Below are 27,497 nucleotides of genomic sequence, written 5' to 3'. Positions count from 1 at the left end.
CTCCCTATACCTTTTAAAGTCTTTATTGCAAGCCTCCGGTGCTTCCTCAGTCAGCTGTTCTATTAGCAACAATGCAGATGATATAATTTCAGGACCATGTATAAAGTATTTATGCAATGTAGAGGGCATAATGTACCTTGGATACTTTTCAACAAAGTATCTTGCTGTGTCAAGAGCAAATAATCTAAATTTATTTACATCAATATCATATCCACACGCCACTGCTATCATAATTGTATGCATTTTTTTAATCAAGACTATATCTATATTTGTTATAGCAGCTGAAATTTCTGTCTTGGCAAAGAAGCGACTAGCTGTATTTCCATCATTCGTATTGCCAAATCCTGGTTTTGGTTTATCAATAATTCAACTACACTGTTCTCGAAATTTGTTCTCAATTCGAGCTTTATTGTTTGCAACAATTTTTTATCATTTCCACGAGCTTGCCACTTCTTGATTGGTAGTTTATAAGCCAAGTGCAAAATGCATTCGAACATTCGAATCCACCCATGTAGCACAGATATGCCAAATCCCAAGTTTTGATACTCCTCTGAACCATTTGCTCAATATCATTAAATTGCTTTGAGGTTGCACCACATATAAAACATCTTTCGGGTGGAATTAGTTTTTGTTAGACCATTACATACTTTGCCATCTACCATACAAAAAATGAAAGTGTAAAATACTTCTGCTTGTCTTACTTCAATTAGGCACTTTGTCTTAATAATACTTTTTATTTGCTCATCTACTCTATTCTTCTCAGCAATTGATTCTATCTCAGACTCTTTTATAAAATCAATTTTTAACGGCCTAGAACATTTTGTGGATGCAGGGTGCGGATTTAACCAAATAATTTTTCCACAAGAAACAAGACAAAGAGGGACAATCCATGTTAGAAAAACAGCTGAATCACTGGCTTTGGAATCACAAAATGCTTGTTTATAGGAACTATGGCCTGAAGAGCCATCAAACCCCCATTTCGATATTAATTGAAGCTGATTTAATTATTCATTCTGAAGAGTCTTAATATCAGGCTCCACAGCTAAAAGTAAGCGCTGTATTGTGTGGTTCAGTAAAGATTGCAAAGAAACTGAAGCATAGGTTTCTGTTACATGAATATCGATAGGATAACATAATTTTTTGGCTGCCTGAACCTTTTTGTATGAGGGAAACCTTTCAGGTACAATTTTCCTTAAAACATCATATTGATATCTAGATAGTTTTGCTTCCAACAAAACACTTAAAGCATCTTCACGTGACATTTGTTTTTGTGGTTCAAGTATTTTCTTATATGCTTATCTATATTTATTTGCACGTTTGGGATTTTCTGTGGTTTCTTTTAATAGTTTTGATGCATGTAACATTCCTTCAGTTCTTAAACTTATTTGAGTAGCACAAGTCAAAAAAGGGCGGACATGTAATCGGCGTACCCCCCTTAAGTTCGGTGAAACCGACAGTTAACGAGTTAAATACGATTTGCAAAAAACGATTCATGGGAAATACTTTACGATCTTTTTAATCACGTTTTAATATTTCATTCAAGCTTAACTTCTCAAACGTTTGAAGATGTCTCCTCTGACATATTTTATTGAACTAATTAATGAAGAAAGTTTAATAAGATTTCTACAGCACCACAGAATAATGGATTGTTTGTTGAAAAAGTTTGTTTGCGAATCACAAGGTGATTTAAAGTGGAGTCGACTTGATGAAGCTATATACAGGGAGTATTTTGCTTTCAAGTCTGAGAATCTTTGGCAAAACTTTACACTTTATTTGCAACATAAACATGACAAGTATCCTTTCCAATGAAATAAAATAAAAATATTTTCAGTTTATTTTGCTTTATTAGAGTGTATAAAAAGTTTTTTCTGTATAAAATTTTGTTGAAGAATGAAACTGTTTATTTATGAGTTTTTTCTTCCGAACCGTTCGAATGCGATTCTGTAAAATACACCAAACCAGCAGACTCGTAAGCTGTCGGTTTTCCCGAACTTAAGGGAGGGTGTGCCGATTTCATGTCCGCCTTTCGCTCACTGTATGCTGATTTAAACAAAGGGAACTGCTTAACCAAAACTTATTGTTTTTTTGAAAATTTTCATATATCCTCTGTGATTTTATCCAAAGAGATTTATAGGGGAGAGCGGGGAGAAGTGGGACACGATTTTTTTTTTTCAGGATAATTGCAATATCTTTTTTATTTGATGTATGAACTGAACCAAACTAGTCTTAACAAATAAAGCAATATTTGGGGCACCAAATGCATCCCCTAAGATTGACAGAATGTTTTATTAAAGTATATATTTTTTTAGTTTAAGAGGAACCCTGCTATTGGGGTAAAGTGGGACAAGTGTGGGAGAAGTGGGACAAGTGTGCGGGAGAAGCGGGGCATTTGAGGAAGATGTGGGACTATATAAAAACAAATCCAAATCTAGTTAAACATTAATTTGAGCGAATTTCGATTTTAAAGTTACGTTTAGTTTAAATAAAACACGGGAGTAGTGTAGTGGTAGAGCACTTGGCTTGTAAGCGAGAGGTTTAGAGTTTGACTCCCACCACGCCCCTTGAAAACCACGCTCAACTTAGTTTCTTCGCGCAGCGGGCCTTGTTTGTAAAGGTTCGTGTTTCCGAGCTAAAGGATTGAGAGAGGTATGTAACCACAATAAAAAAAATATTTAAAAATGAAAAAAAATGCGTAGCCTCCTCGCCTGAAGTGGCCCCCTTGGAGAGATGAATAATGGAAAGAAAAAAAAGAAATCAAATTTCTTTGTTAAGAAAAAAGTTATTTTACATTTAAGATTCCAAAGTTCACTTGGAAAGTAATTTCAGCTTTTGTTCTTAATGTTGTTCCAGCAAGCGGTTGAGGCAGGACTGCTTTTATATTATTAATATTCACACTACGAATGTCATTAATTCTAGGTTTGACAAATTTAGAAGTTTCTTTATTCTGGCATTTCAGGAAGCTGACCTCTACTTCAAAATTTGTGTCTATTTCTTTCTGCACTATGCCTACATAATAAAAAATAGTGTTTTTACTACAAACTTTGCAAAGAACATAATAACTAACACTCACATTTTGAATAACGCTAAAAGAAACAGTTTCCAATTCTTCTTCAAACTCTAGTGAGTAACAATCAGCAGAAACATCATTTGTTATTTCCTTGAAATCTTCATCAAGGTCACTGTTCGATTTGCCTAATATGTTTTTCGTCACATTTTTGGATTTTAGAATGACAATTTTTTTACCTTTTTTTTTTGTTTAATACTTCATCTTTTATTCTTAAAATCTCTGGTGTTGATGTGGCTATCATACACTTTCCCTTTTTACGTCCACGTCTTAAAATCTTACGAGAAGGTGCCTGCAAAATATATATTATAGTATTATCGAATTATAGAATTTAAAGAAAACCTAAACTAAGAATATTTAGTTTAAATTACATTAGGATAACCTCGTACAATCTCAGGAGAAAATGCAGTTAAGTTTTTTTTTACTGCTTCATGTTGCACACTGTTGGAAAACGCGTTCTTCCAATAGATTTGTTAGCGGCTCGCATGTCTACGCAAATCCGTATGTTGCCGTCATTTTTTGGAACGATTACCATTGGACTTATCCAGGGTGTCGTTTCGTCCGTTACCGTTTCAATTATTCCTTCTGTTTCAAGCTTTGTAAGTTCATCTTTAACTTTTTCTCTAAGTGCAAAAGGGATTCTTCTTTCTCTTTGTGCGACTGGTGCTATACTTTCATTAATTTTCAACTTTACTTGGTAGTTAGAAAGTTTTCCTATTTTTCCGCTAAAAACGGAATCTTTGTATGAGTTTATAAGTGGTTGTAATCGTTTTGGAGCGTTAAGAAGGAGAGCACTGTTTAGTTTGTTAATATTCTGCATGGAATGGCAAATTTGTTGATTTCTGTCGCCACAATTATTTGGTCCTGTCTTTTGTTCTCCTTGGTTTTTGTTTAAAGGTTTTTCATTGACGTCAGTATGCGCGAGAGCTTTATTTAATTGTATTAAACCTAATAGTTTAGCGTCGTTTTCAGATAATAGGTTTTTGTGGCGGTTTTTGATCACGTGGAATATAGTCGGAAAGAGTTTTGTTTGACTTTCTATAACTACGTTGATCTGTCCTTCTATTTTTAGTTTTGGATTGTTATCTCCGTAAGTAATAATCTGAGTTTTAGATTTATGTAGGCGAAGTGGTCTTTTAAGGAAACTGTTTATCTTTTCAAATGTTTCAAAGTTCAGGATATTTATAGAAGCTCCGGTATCTATTAGAACGGTTATTGGTATATTTTCTATGTTAATCGTAACCTCGAAGCTTTCGACTGTATCATTAATTTTTTTATTGTTCACTGAGTACAAATTTCCTTGGTTAAGCTCTGAATGAGTGTTTTCGGATTCGTTGACATCTTTATAAATTATATTTAGTGGTTTCGTATAAATTTGTTCATTTCTTTGGTTTTTCCCTGGCTGTATTGTTGTATTTTGTTCGATTTGTTTTTTAGTTTTACAGACTGTTGCAAAATGCCCGATTTTCCCGCAGGAATAGCATGTTTTCCCCAAAGCTAGACATATATTAGTGTGTGGAAATTCGTTCCCACATCGAAAACAAATTCTTTTCTGCGATCTCTTTTCTATCTCACGTGGTGTTTTGAACATTACTTTATTGGTTGGAGGAAAACTTGTTTTCTTTACTGTATTTACTTCGTTTTATTTTATCGTTTCTTTCTCGAGTTCTTCTATTTGACTGTCCATCAATTCGAATGTTTTTGCCATAGTTAACAACTCTTGTAGAGTTTTGTTAGGGTTCTGGAAGCTGTATTTCCGTAGTTTTGAGATGTTTGTACTAAGCTCAATTTGTTGTTTAATTTCTTTATCTTTATCAGCAAACTCGCATTTAAGGGCTTGTTCGTGTAATCGAACGAAAAATTGCCGAGTGGTCTCGTCTGTACGTTGAACCATTTTGCGAAACATAAAAATTTCATAGCTCGAGTTAACTTGAGGTTTAAAATGTTCATTGAAAGAATTAACAGCTTGCTGGTATGTGATTAGCGTATCTTGTGGTATAATGTTTTCATAAATTTCATAGGTGTTATCCCCAATTAAGGTGAGAAGAAACGAAAGTTTTTGCTTGTCATCTGTAATTATTAGTGAACTGCAAAGTAATTCAAATCGTTTAATGTAGCGTTTCCAGCTAGAAAACAATTTACTCTCATCTTCGCTACATGAAAATGGTGGAAAGTTTGGTAAATTAAGATTTTTTATAGCCACGGATAACTACAATGTTTATAAAAGTCTAACATTAACTTTATTTTAATTCAATTCTCTTTTCTTTTATCTTCGTCGCCAATTTGAAGAAGTACCACAACCTGTTCTTATCTCTTATTTCTATACAATGAATTCTAAATTACATTACGATAAAATGTCTTAAACTCTCCATCTCAGAGTACATTCTCACAACCCCTATGTAGGGAAGACAAAATAAAAATAAAATTACAGCCACACAGTTAAAGCTAAAATATAAATTTAATTACTAAATGTTAGATGATAAGTGCATTTCCCAATAAAATAAAAAGAAGTGCAATAACTGTCTAAAATAAATACCTACACGAGTTACAAGGCTATCAGCAAAAGTACTTTTTTGGGGTACTTTCAAAAAAAGAGGTTTTCACCGCGCGCAGGGACGAGAAACGATGTCTAATAAAAAGAGCACATGAAATCTATACGTTTACATTAAATAATAGTAATTTGGCGCTGCTGCGAAATAAAATTATAGCTGCTGTTGAAATCCCTGAGTCTAATGATGTTAATGAAGAAACTTCTACACAAAGAGATCTACAACCTCCTAAATTAAACAGAAAACCATGGAACAAGTTTGGCTACGCCAAAAAACTTTAGGTATATTAATTTTTGTTTTTAATTACCGTTTTGAATTTGATAGTTTGTTTTTATAACGTAAGTTAAGACCCTATGTACACATGGTTCAATATAAAACACAACTTAAATAATTGAAAAGAATGTTTACGCAATGTGTAGGCTAAATCTTTTTTTTTCCAGGTATTTGAACCTAAGCAGGAAGACTTGCTTTAGCATTACCTTATGAAAGCGAGTGACGTATACTATGGCTTTTCTCCTAAGGAGGTCAGACGCTTTGCGCATACATGTGCTCTTGCCTGCATCAGAAAAATTCCCGAATCATGGACAGTGTTATAAATTCCATGGTGTGATTGGTTTTCAGGATTCTTGAAGAGGCATCCACTTTCTATTAGTTCTCCTCGAGCAATGAATTTACCCCCGCTGCACTTGTTTTAATCAGCATAATGTTTAATTGTTTTTTGAAAACTTAAGCAATATTTTGAAAAGGTTGAAAGTGATCCCTGCAGAAATATGGAATATTGATGAGACCCGAATCACAACTGTGCATCGTCCTGACCGTATCATCGCTCGCAGAGGCTTTCCCCAGAAAGGTAGATAATCATCTGCTGAAAGAGAAGCGTTTGTGACGATGGCTGTGGCGGTTAATGCGATTGGCAATGGTGTGCCTCCACATATTTTATCTTTCCTAGAGTTATTTTTAAGTCCCACTTTATTTGTGATGGATTAATAGGGTGTGATGGATCAGCCCATTCCTCACGCTTGATGATAGAGAAAAATGTTTATAAATATATCAAACGTTTTATCACTCACACACGTTGCTCAAATAACAGTCGTTGTCTAGTTTTGATCGACAACCACAGCTCTCATCTTAATGCAACAGTTCTTGATTTTTGCAAAGAAAATGGGATCACACTTTTATCCTTTCCAGCAGACTGTAGCCATAAGCTACAGCCATTGAATAGAAGTGTTTATGGTCCTTTTAAAAAGTTTGTTAACACAGCCTGTGATCGTGGATAGTTGTAAACAAACGACCAATGACTACCTATGATGTACCTGGTATAGTAAGAATAGCACTTCCTAGTGCTATAACTCCAAGGAACATAATGAGTGGCTTCCAAGTAACGGGAGTTTATCCGTTTAACAGAGATATTTTTTCAGAAATTAACTTTTTGTCGTTGTATATTTCAGACCAGATCCTGGTATTGATTTCACCACTGCAGACACACTTCTAAACAAACAAATCTCAATAAATTGACTGACTTTCTATCTAATTCAAAGCAAGAAAATTTTTCCAGATTTAAATGCTACTTCTAATCCTCTACTTTTACAATCTCCTGAAGAAGTTTTACTATCTCCTGAAGGCCTTTTGAAAAAGCATAGCCTAGAAAAAGAAGAATAAATAGATTAAAAAATAGGAAACGAGTTTCTGCTATATTAACAGATACCCCTGATAAGAAAGCCTTCAAACATGAACAGAAGACAGCAAAAGAAAAAAAAAAGAAATGTCTTTTTAAAAGAATAAAACACTTAAAAACTATTCTCTACCGAAGAAGGTGATCCAAATAATTCTAAAACCAATGAGATTCAAACTTGTCGAACTAAAAGTAAGAAACCAAACGAGAAAGATGAGGAAGATGACATTGAAGATGAGAACATCTTTGTGTCTTAGATGCCTCTCAAACAGTCTTTCTGGTGCAGAGTGTATTCAGTGTTCAATCTGCCATCAGTGGGCAGATATGACTTGCGTAGAGAAGGAACTCAAGGGTCAATTTTATAAATGTTTACATTGTGATGATCTATTAGTCCCATTAGGTGAAGACAGTGACCAAATATTGTAATGTATGTAATCAGTGACCAAATAATATAATGTATGTAACTTTGCCCCAACCCATGGACCAACTTACACCAAATAAGGGGCACATTGGCCCAAGGAACATCAGCTTAAATAAAGCATTTTAATAATATTCACAAACTTATATAAGCTTTTGATAATACACTTTTTGATTGTATATAGTTTTAGCAAACTTCTCCCATTGAGAAACAAAATAAAATATGACATGCGAAAAAGTTAGGAATCAAAGAAAAAAAAGCGGGCCAACGTGCCCCGGTCAACCCTAACTCCAATATTGAGTGCGACTAGATGTAATTTTAGTTGCACCCATTTGATGTACTTGACTAATCATTCAAGCATTTGTCTCCTTCTTAGTAGAAGGTTTTGTTAAAGTACTTTATGCTCTAAATAATTACTTAAGTTATAAAAAAAAAAACATTTTCAATCAAATCAAGAAAGTTTACAGTAAACAAATTATTATAAAAATTGTAATTTAAATAAAATCTGTAAATAAAGTAATGCAAAAATGATAAAGCCTAGACTAAGTAAATCTGAATACACGCAGTTCACACGCAGTTCTCACGAGGGTTAAACTCACTAAGTAGCCTTAGAAAGACTTTAAAGAGCGTCAGCGTCTTATTTTTATACAAATGTAAATGTTTTTTGAGCATCTCAAGGATTCTGAGAGCTTTTCAGACTTACGTTTGAATGTGTTTACAAAGTTTATTATCGTTTGAGAAATATACGCTAAAGTTTCGTTCGAAAATGGACTCTCTCCAATAATAAGGTTTAGTATTATTAGATATTATAAATTTGGTTTGAGTATTATTGCTATTAGTGAGAATACCAGGAGTTTTTCTTTGATTTTTGTAATGTATGACACAACATAAACTTAATTGATATTGCTACGTCATCTTATAATCGTCTTTAAAATTTTTAACTATCGTACACTCCCCCGTATCGTTTCGAGAACTATTTGTGGTATTCATTGTTTTTATAACGTATCAGCTGAAGGAATGTGATAATGACATTTTTATTATGATATTTGTTCAAAAGATTTTATGATTGTTTGTTCACGACGTTGTTGTTGAGGAATTAATTTTTTGACGAATAAACTTTTTTATTTCACTTTAAAACTATTAAAACATTGTTTTGACAATAAAGAATGGCGGATGAAATAGAAGCCTTGTTCCATGAAGTTGATTCCAGTGGTGATGGAACGATTTCTTTAAAAGAACTTGGAGCGATGTTTAAAAAGTTAGGCATTAAAGCAACGGTTAATGATGTGAAAAAGTTGGTCTATCAATTTGATAAAGATGGGAGCAGAAAACTTGATTTAGCTGAATTTCGTGAATTAATATCAAGCATAATATCCTTCGATAAATTTTACAGTGAAGCTTACGAAGTATTCAAAGTTTTTGATAAAGATGGTAATAATACCATTTCTATAGATGAAGTAAAGGAAGCGTGCAAGCTCTTGCCAACGAAATTATCTGAGGAGGAAATCGACGAACTTGTGAAAAAATTAGATGCGGATGGAAATGGCGTAATTGATTTTGATGAATTTGCTAAAGCGTACGCTTCAGGAATTTGATTTTAATCCACTAAAGAAAGCATCAAGAAATAATAATATTAAGTTTAAATAAAAATTTGAAATGCTAAATTTTTTCAAAAACCCCTCTTATACAACTATATTTCAGCATTCCGTTTGCACAACTACCACTTAAAAGCTCCACTTATGCAATTTTATTGCAGCATTCAAAATACGGACTACATCATGAGCTGGTCCATACAATATATTAAATAAAAAAAAGAAACCTTTAAGGTTTTTTGTTCGTTTATGGTTTATTTAAAGCATCATAAACTAAGAATCAATTAAGAATGCTTAACCATTTCACTGCTAAACAAGTCTTGTTTTTAGCACTATACAACTTACCATGTCTTAGGATCGAAGAAAACTTTTTCCTTTAATTTTAAGTTTATAATTTATAATAATGATTTATGTTTATTGTTTATGATTATGATTTCAAATCATAGATCTTTTTGCTGGCGTCTGCTTTTTTTTTAAATTTTATGGTAACGCTATGGTCACTCTGAACATTTATGAAATAAGCATAAAAGTCATAATACTATAAGAAATTTACTTTAAATAAAAAAAATATATCAACTAGAAATAGGAATTGATAAAAAAAGAAAAAGTTGCATGTATTTATTACGCGTTTGACCTCTTAGAGTCAAGCCATTTTGAAGAGGGGAGGAGGGTGGAAGAACAGACCCCCCCCCCCACCCCTGATCTAATACATAAGATCATGAGATCGAGCTAGCCAACGTGTAAGGTGTTTTCATGTTCTCGCACCCTTTGATTGCGCAAAACTTGTAGACAGTAGGGTGACTCATACTTTTTTAGTTTTATCAATCAAAAAAGGCTTACGATTTTTATATATATGTTTGTATACATATTCCCATAAAGGATGGGATGTAAATCTTTTTCTTTTTGTTGGTTTTAGTTTTTTTTAACTGAAATATGTTTTAGAGGGGCATTTAAAACGTTTTAAATTTTTGTTAATCAAAATTTATTGAACTTGCCATTTTTTCTATTTTCACTTATCAGCTATGAAAAATGATATAGACAAGAAATGTTAGACAAAGTTTAGAAAAAATTAAAACATGTAATAATTAGACATATTATAGATAAATTATTCTAAAATAAATTAAAATATGTAATAATTAGACATACTATAGATAAATTATTCCAAAATAAATTAAAACATGTAATAATTAGACATGCTATAGATAAATTATTCTAAAATAAATTAAAACATAATAATTAGACATACTATAGATAAATTATTCTAAAATAATTGTATTTCGTCAAGGCTATAGTCCAAAAAATTTATTGTTGTACTTCTGTAACTATCAAGTCTTAAATGACTCTAACGCTAAGCTAGATGACTCTAATTTAGCGTTTGAGCCATCGGAAAATATTCTTTAACTTCCTGTTTTGGCCCGTCAGGTGGCCCCGCCATCCTAGAGGTTTTTTTAATCATTAGTTTGTTGTTTGATACAAATTTGGACTTAATACAATGCATAAATTAGTTCACAAAAAAAGAAAAGAATGTAGAATTTATTATTACACTCTAAAACAACAACAAAAACAACAACAAATTGCATGATGTTAGAAATTAAGATTATTAATTGAAAAAAAGTAAAAATCAAATAAGTGTATTTACACTATAACTCATATTACATAGCACACCATGTATCCGTCGAGAATAGACTCATTTGGTAATACCTTATCTATATATCAAGCAAATTTAGGGGATGAACACAAAGTCATGTTCAAATCTTATGTGCGTACTTAATCATGGTGGTCTCTCCCTTCATGTTCTCACAGTTCCTCTTCTCTAAAAATATTTCCCTTACCGGTTAGAATTTTAAGGAAATAACCCTTACCGTAATTTAGAAAAAACAAAAGAAAATAATTAACAACTACAGAAAGTTGAAAGATATTTATACTAAAGAGCTTAAGTTTAAATTAGATACGACAAAAATAAAGTTTAACCATAAAACAACTACCTTACAAAAGACATAACACGAAGACCCATCAACCTGCGATATAAGAATATGATAAAACGAAAACAAGAAAAGTTAAAAACAACCGGGAAAAGACATAAGCACAAAGACTCATCAACCCGTCATGTAAATAAACGATAAAGCGAAAAGAAAAAAAGTAACGACAGAGAAAAGATGTAGGGGAGAACCTCAATGAATGGGACAGTTTTAGGAAAATGCTTTTTAAACCTAGATAAAATAGTTTAATATGTATATTAAAAAATGTTTGACAACCACCGACTCTTGCTCAATGATACAGTAAAACAAAAATATTGGATTTGCATTTGGCTATTGGTAAAAAGAGAGTTTTATTGGAGCATGACATTTGTCCCATTCATTAAGTATATCTCATTCAATTGGACAAACATAAAAGAATTAAAAGTGAACGTGTATAATTCAATCATTTTTCAAATTAATTTATTAATTTTAAATGTAGTTAAATATATAGATACATACATAAAGACAGCACATAAAATATATTTAGCTTTTAATTTTTTAACTCTAATTAAATTTCAATCAAAGTAGAACTTTCTCATTTTAGAATATTACATTTAGTGATTTTTATTTAAGCAAAATATTGCAGTATAAAAGTGTGTGAATAATACCCATTACCCATGGGGGTAAAAGTAAGGGACTGCAGCATCCCCCTGCTGAGCTGTAAACAATACCTTATTAAACTCATTCAATAAGTAGTATTTTGTCCCATTCAATATGTGCATCGTTTTATCCAAAAATGATTAGTCACACCAAAAATACTATTATTTAAGCTCGAATGTTTTACTCACTGTAGTACTAGAGACCGTTATCTATTTAAGCATTAAATTTTATTTTACATAACTTCAAAAATTGCTGCAAAATCAGAAAAACAAAAACATTTTTAAAAATTACTTTTTACATTCGAAAACACAATAACATCCAATGTCTTTGCGGTCATAGCGCAATAGGATGGATGAGTTGGTCAGTTGAATTCTTGTTTCTATCACTCTTTGCTACAGGAATTTGAGTATCCTTACACAGATGCTTCTATAAGAATCTGAGTTTGTCCCATTCAATATTCATCATATTTATTAAGGTTCTCCCCTATACACGGAGACTTATTCAACTCGCCATAAAAATAAATGATGAAAAGCTCTCTCAACTGAAAACAAGAAAAAACTATAAAAGCTCAAAAAATACAGTTAGAGAAAGAGAGAAATCGAGTTTTACGGAAGGAAAACGGAAATTTACAGCGAAGTAAAAAAGAGTGAAGAGTTTTTTCGATAAACAACAAGCCTTATAAGAAACAAGGAGAAAAAGAAGTAATTTTTGATAAAAAGGTGAAGTAAAGATTTAAACAGAATTTATAAGAAATATTGATTAAAGAAGAATAATCAGAAGTTTTGGCCTTTTCAAATAGAGAAAAAGAAGAAGAGATACTCTTTTAAAGAACAAGAATAAAAAAAGAGGAGAAATTGATAAAAATAGTATTAAACACTTCAAGAGGAGGAAGAAAATATAATCTGCATTTTATTAACGCAATGTATAAACGAGCGCTAAACATTAGGAGAGAGTGGGATATAGGCGAACAGGTAAAAAGGAATGCGAAATTAATCATATTTATTGCGTATAATTTAGTCAAACTATTACAAGCCCCCAAAAGCAATTTTTTAAATCTTCTTATAAAATAAAATTTCGGGAAAAAAAATAAAACCATTGGTGTTCGGAAGTACCCTAGCTACGTGGGATAATTCTGAAAACACAGTTAGGTAATAAAAAATAAATTACTAGTTCCAATAATTAAGTTCAAAAATCACAGACAAAACCTCGGGATATGCTCACCTCCGCCAGCCCTTACAATTGTAACACATCATCCAGTCTTCCATGGACGGATCATGAAACTTTTCATCGCAACTTAATACAATAACAATCTGTCAAAATTAATATTTTATTTTTTAAATATTAAAATTTTCAAAAAAGAAATAAAAAAAAATTACAAACAAAAAATTGTGCACTTCTCGTGTAAAACCAGGCCTGACATTTAAGACAAATGAGGCAGTCTAATGTTGGCGGATCCTAATCTTCGCAATTTAAAAAACAAATTTATTTATCACCTCTGACTCTCTTTTTTTTTCTTTACATGATGGTACATGATCAGCCTCTAATTGATTAAAATTCTTACTCTTACCAGCAGTATTTTTTACTTATGTTTCCTTACTACTTTTCTTTCGCTGCTTGTCCTCTAAAATATTTCTCATAGAAGAACTAGTAACAATGGTGAAATGTTTCTTTCTTTACCTTTCTCTGGTTTTCTTTTTTGGCAAATTAGGTACAGAAATAATATTTGAAAGCGATGTAGAATGATTTGATTAAACTGGTGCCAGTTTGTGGGCTAAAGTCCCATCAGGTGACAGAACTACACCAGGAGGATTCAATGACAGAACAATCACTTCAGATATTTTGGCTCCGTGGAAGTCTTTGTGTAAAATATCAGTTTTATTTTGTGGAAAACAGGCTTGAGTAGCAATATCTGATTGATAGATTGCATTTTTCTGGGTTTCCGACCTCTAAATATTATTAAGTAATGACTTTTCAGGTGCAACGTTTCAACTGTATTAAAGGGTTATAACTAAAAAACAGTTATGACTTTGAAGGAAAAGTTGTTCAACATATTATATTTTAATTATGCTTGCAATCCTACCTAGTTTGGTGCGTTTTCAATCCTTTACAAAACTTCTTTTACTTTAGATTAGAATAATTTATTGTTGAAGAGAAAAATGAAAGAAAAACAAGAACAAGGACGTTTGTAGAGCTTCTATTTGGAAAATTGATATAAAGAAAAGAGCTTTACGGTTGATCACTTTTTGAGTAAAAAAATTCCAATTAACATCATCTATACCATTATTCGACGCGCTGAAAATGATTCTGGGAACTAGAAATTCCCTGGAAGTGGGATGATAGCCAAAAAAATGTGATAAAAGAAAACTAAATTAAAAGCAATGATTGGAAGAGACGCAAGATGACTCGTTAACTTTTCTTATAAATAAATGATAAAGCGAAAAGAATTGAGTTAAAAGCAACAACTGTGAAAAGACGTACCCACGGAGACTTATTTAACCTGTCATGAAAATAAACGATAAAGTGGTAAGAAAAGTTAAAAACAACGAACGGGAGAAGACTTACACACGATGATTCTTCAATTATCGAGTAAGTAAGTAATAAAACGTAAAGAAGAAAAGTTAAAAGCAATTGGGAAAAGACGTAAACACGAAGACTCATCAACCCGCCATATAAATAAACGAAAAGGTATCGCAACCAGAAAACAAGCAAAAACAATAAAGGCTCAAAAAAAAATTTGTATTAAGGTTAGGAGAAGAGTAGGAGAACGAGAGGAAGACGGAGTTTTAAAGAGAAGTAAAAGGTTTTAAGAAAAATTTTTATGAAGAATTTTTAAGACAGAGAATTTTTGTGATTAAAAAATATTAGGAAAAACAAGAAGTTTTGTAAGTGAATAAAAGAGAATAATAAGAAGAAATTTTTAATAATCAGAAGATGTAGAGAATTAGATAGAAATCAGAATAAATATTGATTAAAGAAGAATAACCAGAAGTTTCAAATAAAGAGTTTGTATAGAAAAAGAATAACCGAAAAGAAGAGTAATTGATGGAAACAGTGTCGAATTCTACAAGTAGAGTAAGAGAATATTGTTTTATAAGTAAGAGAATATTGTATTATTTTATAAACGTAATGAATAAAAGAGTGCTAACCATTACACCATAATAGAACGTTAATTGAGTTATATTGTATAACAGAATATACTGAGGACGGTAAACAGAACCTTATCCTTTTGACAATTAAACCTTGCCCATCCTAACTAAACTATCCCCAAACCGTGCTCTTTTCTAACCAAGTACTTCCCACACCATCAACCTCGCTCCCAACCTTCCATATACCCTTCTACATAAACTTAGAGCCCAAACCTCCTTAATCCCTTACCCCATCACACTCAAACAACCTTAAACATTAACTGTTTTATTTATTCAAAAAAACGTCGCTCTAACAATAATGATAAAGATGAACATCCAAAGACTTAAAACAGTTTTTGACCATAAAGATGGTGTATCGCTAACACAAACATCTCGGAAATTCATGTGCACCCAAGTATATCTCAGCAAAATGTTAAAAAAAAAGTTCTTAATCAGGCCAAAGAAGAAGAGTTCCATTGAGATCCTGTGACCTAACTGGATCAGCTAGAACAAAGTGCGGTCGGCTATACCGAATTTTCGCCAATAAACCGTTAATTTTTGGCGACAAGTCGTATTTCACATTTAAGTTAAATGATTTAGCCACTCCTCAATTAACTGAAACAATATTTATTGTTCAAGTGATGTTTCTCAAACTCCGGCAAGTTTAAAATTCAAACCTACTGCAAAATTTGAAAAGAAATTACTCGTCTGGACTTGCTTATCCGATTAAGGCATATCTTCACCAATATTCATAGAAAGTGGCTTTGCAATCAATCAATATGTCTACAAAAATGATTTTATCAGTAATAGACTAATTCAATTTATTGAAAAACATTATTTTGATGGCGAATAGGTATTTTGGCTCGATCTGACATCGTCTTATTACGCAAAATCTGTACTAAACTACATAAATGAGAAAAAGATAAATTTAGTCAAAAGAGGAGGTAACCCTGCAAAAGTGCCTGAATGTCGTCCAATTGAGGATTTTTGTAGTTTTCTCAAAAAAAAGGTGTGTGAGAAAATTTTGAGAAATTGTGCAAGAGAATAAAGTGTTCCCTTTCTAAAATGGACCTCTTATGTAGCGCCTTTCTGAGTCAACTCTGCGCTGATTAGATTATGTAAGATGCAATGCTTTGATTGAAAAAAATTAATATGCAAATAAATTGGCTTCTTAAAGTGCTGCTTTTTTTATTTTTAAATTAATTTTTTATTTAATGAACCTGAGTTATACCCCTTCAAAGTCATTACCGTTTTTTAGTTATAGCTTGTTAATTGGAAATAAATCATTGAATTTTGTGGGATCTAACAGATAAATACCAAATGCTCGAAATATGTAGGGCTGCCTTTTCAATATGGCTGAGACGATTAAATGCTTTTGTAAACAGTTCAACAACTTCGTATTGAGTAATTCTTCGCCCTGTATTTGTAGCCATAAAAATGTCACATTCCCTATTGTATGCAGATGAAAGATGATATATAGGCAAGATGAAAATGTGAGACCTCCCAGAATTGAAAAACGTAACAACTCTTAATTATCAAATTTATTATTATAGCCATATGTTTACTTAACGTGCTTTAATTTTTTCAAATGATTCAATTAACACACTAATATCAATGTTTTTCAGCACGTCAATTTCAATTGATATCTCAGCTAAGCCTCTAAGTCTATACTGTGACATGTTTGACCTTAAATAGGTTTTAAATGATTTAAGCATTAGTAACTTCTTTTTGAGGATGCGACAGTGAGTGATCTCAATAAAATTCGCGATGCAATAAATTAGGAAAAGATGCAAAAAAATTTGGAAAAGATTGCAATAAGTGCAATAAATTTGGAAAAGATTGTTTGTGATTTAACTAAGTGTCATTTAAATACACGTATTGGATATATCTAGCTACCGATATATCGAGAGTGTTTTAAATCATTATTAAAAGTGGTGGCGAGAAAAACTTTGTTACCCAGCTTAGAGAATATCATGAGCACATGAATAGAAATGGTGCAAACCAAATTTCATTAAATGATATTATATTGATTTATGATTCAAATGTCAAACGCGGGTAGTGGAAAATTGAAATAGTCCAAAAGCTGGATTTATCACATGACAAACAATTTCAAGCAGTAGCAGTTTGATACAATAACAATCAAAAAGAAATTAATATCGAACAATCGATTAACAAACGATACTCTTACTTAGTAGTTAATGTTAGGCAGGGGTGAGGGTAGGGGAGCAGTTCGCAATCATTCCACCTCTTTCGCTTCTTGTTATTTTACTTTGTTAAACGAGTATAATCGTTGTTTCCGCTCTAGCACGCAGCTTTTTAGCTAAAATATAAAACTTTACAACATTGTTTATAAGTAATGGGACAAATAATCAGCCGTTATGGTGTTGGAAGGAAGATGCTCGAAATGCATGTTGCCATGTACATCATATCACACTAATAGTATGACCTTCTTTTGGTGACGATCTCCTTTGGACTCTGGCTCTGTCTGCTCTTCGGCGTCAACCCATTGACGCTTTTGTGTGTGGTTTACATAAAGTATTAACTTGTCATCGCCAGTGAATAAGTGATTTAATCAGTCAAAGCGTCGCTTTTTAGAAAGCGAAAATGCGCATATCTCCATCCGCAGTTCCTTATCATAATGTATCAGACTATGGGAAACCCAAATTCCTAACTTTGGAATCTTTTCCAATCAACGAAGACAGTGCAGCACTGATGAGTGAGAACATTAGAGTGTGGGGGGTATACCGTGGCTATTGAATCTTAGATCCTCCTCTACCAGTTTGCGTACCAAATCAGAATCAACTTTAGTCGGACAAACAGACCTTGAATGAACCATAAGTTGGAAGATTTTGGAATGAAAAAGTTGAGACTTGTATAGATGAGTGCGTTTGGCAATGCTGCATTAGCCATGGGCTTAGGACATTTTTATATTCGTCTATGTAAGATCCACTGTTGAACATGTGATTTTTTATCTAACATTTTATGTCAAGCGAATCACCAGCACTTACTTATATATTTGCCTGGTAATTTCTAGAAAATAATGAAACATTGATGCGTTAAGACAAAAATGCTAGAACTAAAATGCACAGTCTAAATAATCAAAGAATTTTCCATGTTCTAATAAGATCCATTTGTAACAGCGCAAGTGCAAAAGAATTTTTTTTTCCAACCCAATATATATACTTCTTTCATGTGTACTCTTATAATCAATACAGCACTTCTCTCTAAAAGTGACCTCGCCCCTTAGTATCAACCCAAACAACTTAAATCCGCAAATTAATCATTAGAATAGAAAAAAAAATTTATTTTAGAAATAAAGTTAATCTCTATTTTTCAATGAAAGCCTCATTTACTTGAGTGATCAATTTTTCAATGAAAGGCTCATTTACTTGGGCGATCAATTTTTCAATGAAAGCCTCATTTAATTAGGGGATTAACTTAAAGACAAATATTGCAGCCTCCGAACTAAATCTCAAAAAACGAACAAAATAACATTTTGAGATGGCAAATTAAACCAAAAGGTTTATTTAAATCAGGAAAAGTTATTCTCTCCCAACTAATAAACCTGTGGGTTAGCATTTAGGGAATGACAGAAAGGACACCATGACACATGACCATGCAGAATATTCATTCAAAACTTTAACTTACATCCCATCATTAAATAAACTGCAATAAATAGAAAACCAACCAATAAATAAACAGTAAATAAAATATAAAACCAAACTTTAAAAGCTACTAAATTTATTCATAGCAAAATACAAACCAATAATTTGGTTTCAAACATATAAATGAAAACAAAAAGATCTTAAGTTTATAAAAGAATGAAAGTAAATAAAAGGAATCCAAAACAATAACAAAAATCCACATTATAATTAGTTTCAATTAAAGAATAAGATTCAATCTGTAATAATAACTTACTGGTACATGACTTATTGGTGCATGAAAGAAATTCATAAAAAAATTTTAAATCTATAGCTCACAATTAAACAAACCGCAATAAAACAAAAATCTGCTAACGTAAGGAAACAAAACAAATGAAAAAACTCATTAAAAAAAGGCTTATTTGCTATTAATACCTATAAGAGAGATTCGAAAAAAAACAATACAAATATTAAATAATTTTTAAAACAGAAGTAAATTAAACATTTGAATCTACTAATGTATGCATGAGTATCACTGTCTGCTGCAATAAAACTTCAAAAATAAAAAATAAAAAAATCACCATATAAAAAAAACACTAATAAAAACTATAAAGCATAAAGATTTATAACAACTTGAAGATAATAGCTCAAAGATAGCAACTCCCTTTTTCTTCTTCTCCTTGGTAAAATCTCTTTTGATTTTTCTATTTTAAATAACCAACTTTTTTAGCTAATTTAGTTAAGAATTAAAAAACACACTGACTTTTAGGTTTCATAGAATGTAAAATACTTCAGGCATTTTACTTTATTCTAAAAACTAAAGATTTCAACAAACTCTAAAAACTAAAGAGATTAGTGCAAAAAAATTAACAAAAAAAGTTGCACAATAGTACTTTAAAATTAATTCACTTCACTTGCTAACCTAATGCTAATCTAATGCAACAAAGAACTCAATAACCCTTTTGAGTAAAATATATTCTACCTTCAATTATAATAGATGAATATATATATATATATATATATATATATATATATATATATATATATATATATATATATATATATATATATATATATATATATATATATATATATATATATATATATATATATATCATAATTTTAGCAAAGCTTGGTTACAAGTAAAGATTACACAATCTTCTCTCTAGCACAGCTGGGAAAAAATAATGTAATGCAGCAGTTTTACTTCCCAGAACAAAATGAAGTAGATCCATTGAAATGAAAAAGTAAATAAAATAAACTGACAATTAATAACAAAGCTGTTTATTAACTAAAGTTGTTAGTTATCAAACATAGGGCATGGAAAAAAATTCAGTGCAAATAGTTTAAATAGCAAAACTATTATTCTGCTTCAACAAACAACTTACACTTTCATTTAAAAGAAAATAATACTAAAAAGCACTAAAAGAACACAAATAAATAATAAAAACAAACAATCATTGAAAACAAACAACACAGAAATTTTTTTAAAAAAATTTATATGAGAACTCATTCCTGATCCTGTTTGTATTTACACATCCTCCAAATTCATGATTTTTCAAAAATACCAATAAATGTTTTCTCAGTTTGAAGATTTACACATGTCTATTATGGTCAAATTCCACAAAAAAAAAACATAAATATTCTGCTTTGGCAAAAAATAATTATAAAAGACTTGTCCGCGAACTTTTATGGTATTTACAACTAAATCTACACCACAGGAAGAGAATGAAAAAAAAAATTATCTACCTACAAATTTGGGACCCAAATCAATAGAATACTTACTGAAAAAATCTACACAAGTGATGTTGTTCATCAAAAACTCAACTCTTTAAGTAACTAGTTTAACGCATTGGTGCTTCACTTCAGGTAACATTCACCATAGCAAATGTAAGAGTCCAAAATTTAATAAAAACTTAGGATAATACACTAAATGATTTTCTGGTGTGAATAACTTTGGATTTAGTTTTGTAAGCATGGTGACAATTAAGAATACTAACAAAAATAGGTTAAAAGTAATAAAACAACGACTTTTTAGTTGCCTTGATTAGATTTTTACTATGTGTTACTGGATCAATTGGAATGTAATATTAAGAAAGCTTATCATTACTATCAGCAAAATAATATTTTAAAATTTTTTATAGGTTTTATTGCTTCACTAATAATTTTACTTAACTATGAATAAATTTTAAGCAATATATTTTACACCAACACTAAATCAATATGAACATAATTTTTTGTGGTAATCAAAGAAATTTTTATGACTTAAAGTGCATGCCTTAGGGAAATCAATAAATGAACACTTGTCTATTTCTCCCTATTTTTATTCCATTTCTCCCCACTAGGAGTATATTTAAAAAATCACGATGTAAAAAAAAACTTGAGTACATAAAAATTTCAAAAAATTTTAACATGAGAAAGTTTTTTATTAATTTTTTAAGTTTCTAACATATTTGTTAATTTTTGTTCAAAACGATGTCTTTTTTTATCCAATAAACTTAACCCGTGCATAACTTCAGATAGGTTGATTTTAACATTCAACTTTTTTTCTTTTCTTTTTTCTTTTTTTTTTTTTTTTTTTATGATTGATTATGATAGAGAATTTTATACTGATTCAGAAAAATATATAAACATACACCTGAAAATCAACGGAAAGTGCTCTAATTTGAAGTCAAATTTTTAAAAAAATCACTGTAAAAACAATAATATTTACCATTTTGAGAATAACAAATTAATGATCTCTAAGCTTACAAAAGCAACTCGTTAATAATACGGTTTTTACATTAAAAAAGTCGTTAAACCTTTAATTTATGCCATTTCGTTATAACGCTTAAAAATAACAATCCTGATGGAAACCAGCTCTAATTATTGCGCAATGTAGCCGTAATTTATTTTCGTTTCAATTCAAAGCGATTTGAAAAACATTTTGAAAAAAATGATAAATATTAGAGTTTTCAGAGGGATTCTTAAAAAACTTTGACTTTGAATTAGAGCACTTTCCGTTGATTTTCAGGTGTATGTTTTCATATTTTTCAGATCAGCATAAAATTTTCAATCATCATCAATTATTAAAAAAGAAAAAGGGCGAGGGGGGGGGAGCCTACTCCTGCTATTTCAGTATTGACTTCCAATGCGACAGCTCCCATAATCTCTCTCTTTCTGTTAGAGTGCTGTTTTCAAAGATCAAAATTTATTCATATAATTTATCAGGATCAGCTTTTGTCCTCTGCAACTGATTAAGTAAAATATCAGAGTGACTACACAATTTCGTCAATCAATTCAAAACAGTTCACCAAAATACAAAATTGGAGACCTGGAGAGGCCTGCAGCATACAACTTAGAGCTATAGCTCGTTAACTTGTTGTATTGCTTTAAGTTTGATTTTCTTGCTCTAAGTGAGTTCGTGGATTGTGTGGTTGCGGTAAATTATTTTTTGGATTAGTCTAGTTTGTGTATCAATTACCACCATAAAGAATGGTATACGTGTATGGCTTATACCTTGTAAACCTCTAGCACTTTAACTTAGTCCAAAAATGAACATTAAATTATTAATGCCCATAATAATGATATGTTAACTCCAGGCTTAAAAAATACATATTTGATATTCTTTAGTAATTGATAAAAATGGCTTGAATTTTTACTTATGGCGAAACCAATTTTAAACTTCAATTGTTTTTTATTGTTTTATCATTCATCAAGTTGTACAGGTGCGTTTACCTTGTGTTTCGGCTTTGTCGCACTTTTATTTATTCTATGATTAATGTGTTTGCAACGATGGAAAACTTCGAAATTGTTTGTTTACAGTTATGTTTTACTTTCTCACGAATGCAATGATTTACTTTGAGTAGAGGGAAATATCTTCGATTATTGAATTCTCAGCTTCAAAAACAGTATTGATAGTTGTACTTTTAAAGCTCCGCCGAGTATACTCTATACTATTATTCTAAGGTATAGTAGTATACTCTCGATGAGTGTACATTAAACTATTATTCCCCTTTATAAAAAGGGGGAATATATTTTATAGATCCTCTTTTTTATATATTAGTAACTTTTATTTAAAAAAAGTCTCTATTAAAGTTTTTACATGAGTTAGTTAGAGCCAGTATGAGTTAAAGTGGGATCATTTTTTTTCAATTAAAGAAATTTAAAATTTAGTCAAAATGTAACAGAATGGTTGGTGGCGATGATGTACATACATACATACATACATACATACATACATACATACATACATACATACATACATACATACATACATACATACATACATACATACATACATACATACATACATACATACATACATACATACATACATACATACATACATACATACATACATACATACATACATACATACATACATACATACATACATACATACATACATACATACATACATACATACATACATACATACATACATACATACATACATACATACATACATACATACATACATACATACATACATACATACATACATACATACATACATACATACATACATACATACATACATACATACATACATACATACATACATACATACATACATACATAAATACATACATACATATTTCAGCCATTGGTAGTTATGTGGCAGTATTGATAATAGTAATAAAAATGATGCAGTTTTTAAAATTCATATCAATATATAATATTTTGAAATAAATATTTTAGCAAATACTTAAAATTGCAGATTAATTTTAAATACAATAAAATTTCAATAAAATCTCAATATAGTTCATCCTCGATATAACGAATACCTTGATAAACTATATTCTGATCTTTTAACATAGGTTTCTATATTAAAAGTCTTTCGACATAAAACGTTTCTTTTCTTTCTGGGTTCGTTATATCAAGATTCTACTGTAGCTATGTATTATATCTTTACAATTCTTATAGCAGTAGCTATTGCATAAGTATAGAAACAATATTAATAAATCACAATAGAAATATAATAATCTTATAATGTATATAATCTTGCTATTCAATAGCATGATATTATATTTTAGAAAAACATTACGTAATTAATATTACGTAACTATCTTTATGCGAATAATATATTGTACATCCGCCGCTAAATCAGTTTACATTTTAGATAATTAGTTGTAAAATTTTATGCATTCAAGATGGCTGAATAATAATTTAATAAAGTCCTATTAAAGAGTTAGCATGCGATCTTTAACTATAGCTGCAAAATGTATATGGAGAGGTTTTCCTTGTACATCAGCTTGTTCCCGTCTAATTCAAAATGGGTTTTACATATTGGATCGATATCTGAATTCAATTTATTTTCTTCCATTCTGTATTTTATGTACTCATCGTACTTATGGCTTAAAATCATATTGCATTTCCATTCCTTTAATCCTTTAAATGTTCTTCTTTAATCTTTTTTATGAAGTTCTCTGAATTAGATATGCTGGCTTCTAAAGCAGCTGCGGCTTCTTTTTTTGTATAATCGTTTTTTGTATCATCGTTTTTTGTATCATCGTTTTTTGTATCATCTTTTTCTGTATCATCTTTTTCTGTATCATCTTTTTCTGTATCATCTTTTTCTGTATCATCTTTTTTTGTATCATCATTTTTTATATCATTTGTAATGCAGCTGTGGTTTTGGCTTTTTGCATCATCGTCAGTTTTATTTCTTTCGTTTAATTTAGAAATTGAGTAATAGGCTTCAGTCAAATCATCATTATTTAAGGGAGTTACTATTTTTGTTGAGTTATTTATATCGTGCTGTAAATTTTGAGTTGATGATTTTGATTGATTATTCGATTCCGATGGTAGATTATCAGAGTTTATTGAAAATGTGGGACCTTCTAGATCAGGCAATTGTGAAGAAGTCGTTGGAGAATCACACTTTTGTCGATAGTAAACCAATTTATTATCTGAAGAACAAACTATTAACTCTTCTTTTGAAAGAGCATTTTCTGAATAATAACATTCGTCGCTGTCTTCAACGCAAATCTCTGGACACGCTACGCCATGTTTAATTGAAATAATTGGCATTATTGGGGTCGATAGTTTTCTTTTTGGAGTGTTTCCTTTAGAGAATGCTTTTAGATCTCCTCCGCATAGTGTTGAGGCACGCCTCCTGTTACTAAAGGAGTTTTTTGAAGATACTAAGTTTTCAATGCCATTTAAATCTAAAAAATTCATATTTACCGCAGTCCCTTCGCATGTTGGAATTGAACTAATGGAATCGTTATGAATATTACCATTCGACAAACTACTAAACCGAGACTGTTGATTCAACAAGCAATTTTCTTGCTTTGTAAAATCATAGTCATCGTTAAAGAATCCCGTTGACAAGGGTCTGGAATAAGATTTTCTTCTATAATTTACTGATAAAAAATCCGCTTCTTTATCTTTGGTTACTGACCACTTCAACATGGCTTTTGAAAAAGATACAAACTTACGCTTCGAATGTTGTTTTTTTTATTATTTTTAAGTTAATAGATAAATACTGTAACTAATGCGAATGAAACCTTTCGACAATATATATTAATTCTTTGAATACAGTCGGAGATTGCAAAATCTGATTTTATAACCAGGAAATACATTTCAATATGTAAATATATATGTATGCATTATGTGATTTGTCATTCAAATTTATAATTTTGTATGTGTATTACATTTTCATTTGCATGCGAGTCGTGTGAAATCTGTTCAAAAAATTTGATTCAACGTCTTTCTATTTTTTTTTAATATGATTTTTTATACTTTTATTTGTCATCTTCAACTTTATCATGGTCTTATATTAGTTGCTATAAGCATATATTCTCATCATCATTGTCGTTGTCTTCGTCATGTTTTCAAAGAAATCAATATATACAGCAAAAACATTATAAATCTTTCTAATTTAACTTCCTTTAATTTAGAAGAAGGTTGAATAACAAGCATGATAAAAAAACGTGGCAACAAGCATGGTAACAACCATAGTAACAAGCAATGCATTGATATTTAATAATATTAAAAAAAAGGCCGAATTTAAAAAATTGCAACAAATTAACAGTTGTTGATTTGATTACAATTTTCTTAATTCTAACGTTCTCCACTCAAGTTTTTTTGATCGGAGTTATGATTTATTATGATGGTAATGTTAGTAGTTAGTAGTAATAATAGTAATAACATAATTGATAGTAAAAATGATAATAATAATATTGATAATAATAATAATAATAATAATAATAATAATAATGATAATAATAATATTAATAATAATAATAATATTAATAATAATAATAATATTAATAATAATAATAATATTAATAATAATAGTAATATTAATAATAATAATAATATTAATAATAATAATGATATTAATAATAATAGTAATATTAATAATAATAATAATATTAATAATAATAATAATAATAATAATAATAATAATAATAATAATAATAATAATAATAATAATAATAATAATAATAATATCAATTGTTATATTAGAAGAATTATAATCATAATGTTCTAGAATATATATATATATATATATATATATATATATATATATATATATATATATATATATATATATATATATGTATATATATATATATATATATATATATATATAATATTTTGATTCACTTAATAAATTGTATTTTAAGTTTGTAGCTGCAATTTGAAAAATCACCTCAAAAATATTTTCAAAAATAATTTCAATAAATTTACTTACTGGTTTTGTTTTTTTTTTTTTTTTTTGCATTTGTTTTTGGTTTAAATAAAAATTTTAAACTGCAGAAAAAAATCTTGCTGTTTTTAATGCGATTTGGAAACCAAGTCTTCTAAGTATGATATGCGGTTAAAAAATTTCTAAAAGTTTTACATATCAACTGGCACTTTATTGGCCATCTTGAGTTTTATTGGCCATCTTGCATTTCATTGGCCATCTTACGTTTGAAGAAAACTAGAAAGTTTTAACAAATAAACCGAAAATATATTTTGAAAGAAATCTTTTGTTTTCTAAATCGTCATCTTTTCAGCAAGTAGTAAGATAAAACGCACACCTTTTTGTTTGCAAATTAAAAGCTATTTAATAATGAAACGAGTCTGTTCGAACGCTTTTTCAAAATTTTACCATTATATTTTTTTTACTGTTTGATATTCGCCATCTGCCTGCTAAATTTGCGTTTCCTATCTTCATTAATTACCTGTGCAATAGTTATAGATTATTTAATCTACTTGCTTTGTCTTCTCGATAATTCATTTGTGACAGTTTTATTCAAATTAATGGAACTTTAGAAATTACCGTTATGAACCCGTGTCGATTAGTTATAATTACTTGTAATTAGCATCAAATGAATCGCGTATCAATAGGATTTAAATAAAACCATTATTTGTACAATGTTTGTCTGTGCTAGTCTCGAATGCCGTTGATAACATAAACATTTGCTATTTCTAAAATCCCGAAGAATTTTGTTAACCCATATTTTGACGTTTTTTGCTAATATTTTGTGGGATTTACCGCTTTTGACCGGCCCGTTCGGTACCATTCTTCCAGGAAATGTGAAACTAAACATTTTTTTCGCAAGTGATCAAAAAATATTTACGACATAAAAATTGAAACTTGATAACTTATTATTAACCCAGTTACATGAGTGTATGGGTTAGAAATCGGATTTTACATTTAAAATTTAAAAAAAAAACTTCAACAGAAATCACAAATACAAAATAAAATAGAAAGCTTTATTCTCACTACTCGATAATTGCTTTTTAAATTAAACAAATAACATAGTATTTTAGTTTATCATTTTTCATTTTTATTTTTTGAGGAATTATTGAAAAATTATTAACTAGCTTTTAAAAT

At 30.1% G+C, this 27,497-nt stretch overlaps 3 protein-coding genes, 1 long non-coding RNA gene and 2 pseudogenes across 4 annotated transcripts in view; 4 read left to right on the top strand and 2 right to left on the bottom strand.

Moving 5' to 3' along the window:
* The window catches only part of LOC149888907 (uncharacterized), a 280,117-nt gene extending 278,308 nt beyond the window's left edge, over positions 1 to 1,809 (top strand). The window contains exon 3 of the mRNA XM_090089138.1: positions 1,663 to 1,809. Within this exon, the coding sequence (XP_089945264.1) occupies positions 1,663 to 1,809 (147 nt within the window). The remainder of the gene's footprint in view (positions 1 to 1,662) is intronic.
* Positions 1 to 27,497, top strand: part of LOC149888891 (uncharacterized) — a 380,578-nt gene that overhangs the window by 52,386 nt on the left and 300,695 nt on the right. The gene's annotated exons all lie outside the window — the stretch shown is intronic.
* Positions 2,780 to 3,308, bottom strand: LOC149888906 (uncharacterized; annotated as a pseudogene).
* LOC149888905 (uncharacterized) lies at positions 6,502 to 7,272 on the top strand (annotated as a pseudogene).
* Positions 8,735 to 9,353, top strand: LOC145189493 (neo-calmodulin-like). The gene has a single exon (XM_090088816.1). It carries the CDS (start codon positions 8,870 to 8,872, stop codon positions 9,296 to 9,298), a length of 429 nt encoding a protein of 142 aa, XP_089944942.1. The 5' UTR covers positions 8,735 to 8,869; the 3' UTR covers positions 9,299 to 9,353.
* On the bottom strand, positions 19,811 to 21,135 carry LOC149888904 (uncharacterized). Its single transcript, XR_016452277.1, has 2 exons — positions 20,465 to 21,135; positions 19,811 to 19,940 (listed from the first exon to the last, which is right to left on the bottom strand). It is a non-coding gene; the product is annotated as an uncharacterized LOC149888904 (long non-coding RNA).

The sequence above is a fragment of the Hydra viridissima genome, unplaced genomic scaffold, assembly GCF_058129835.1.
Source record: "Hydra viridissima isolate aposymbiotic clone 2 unplaced genomic scaffold, HvirCarnegie_v1 scaffold_5, whole genome shotgun sequence".
In the NCBI taxonomy this organism is placed as follows: Eukaryota; Metazoa; Cnidaria; class Hydrozoa; order Anthoathecata; family Hydridae; genus Hydra; species Hydra viridissima.
Note: the sequence above shows the minus strand (reverse complement) of the source record. Positions and strands in the feature narration are given on the sequence as shown.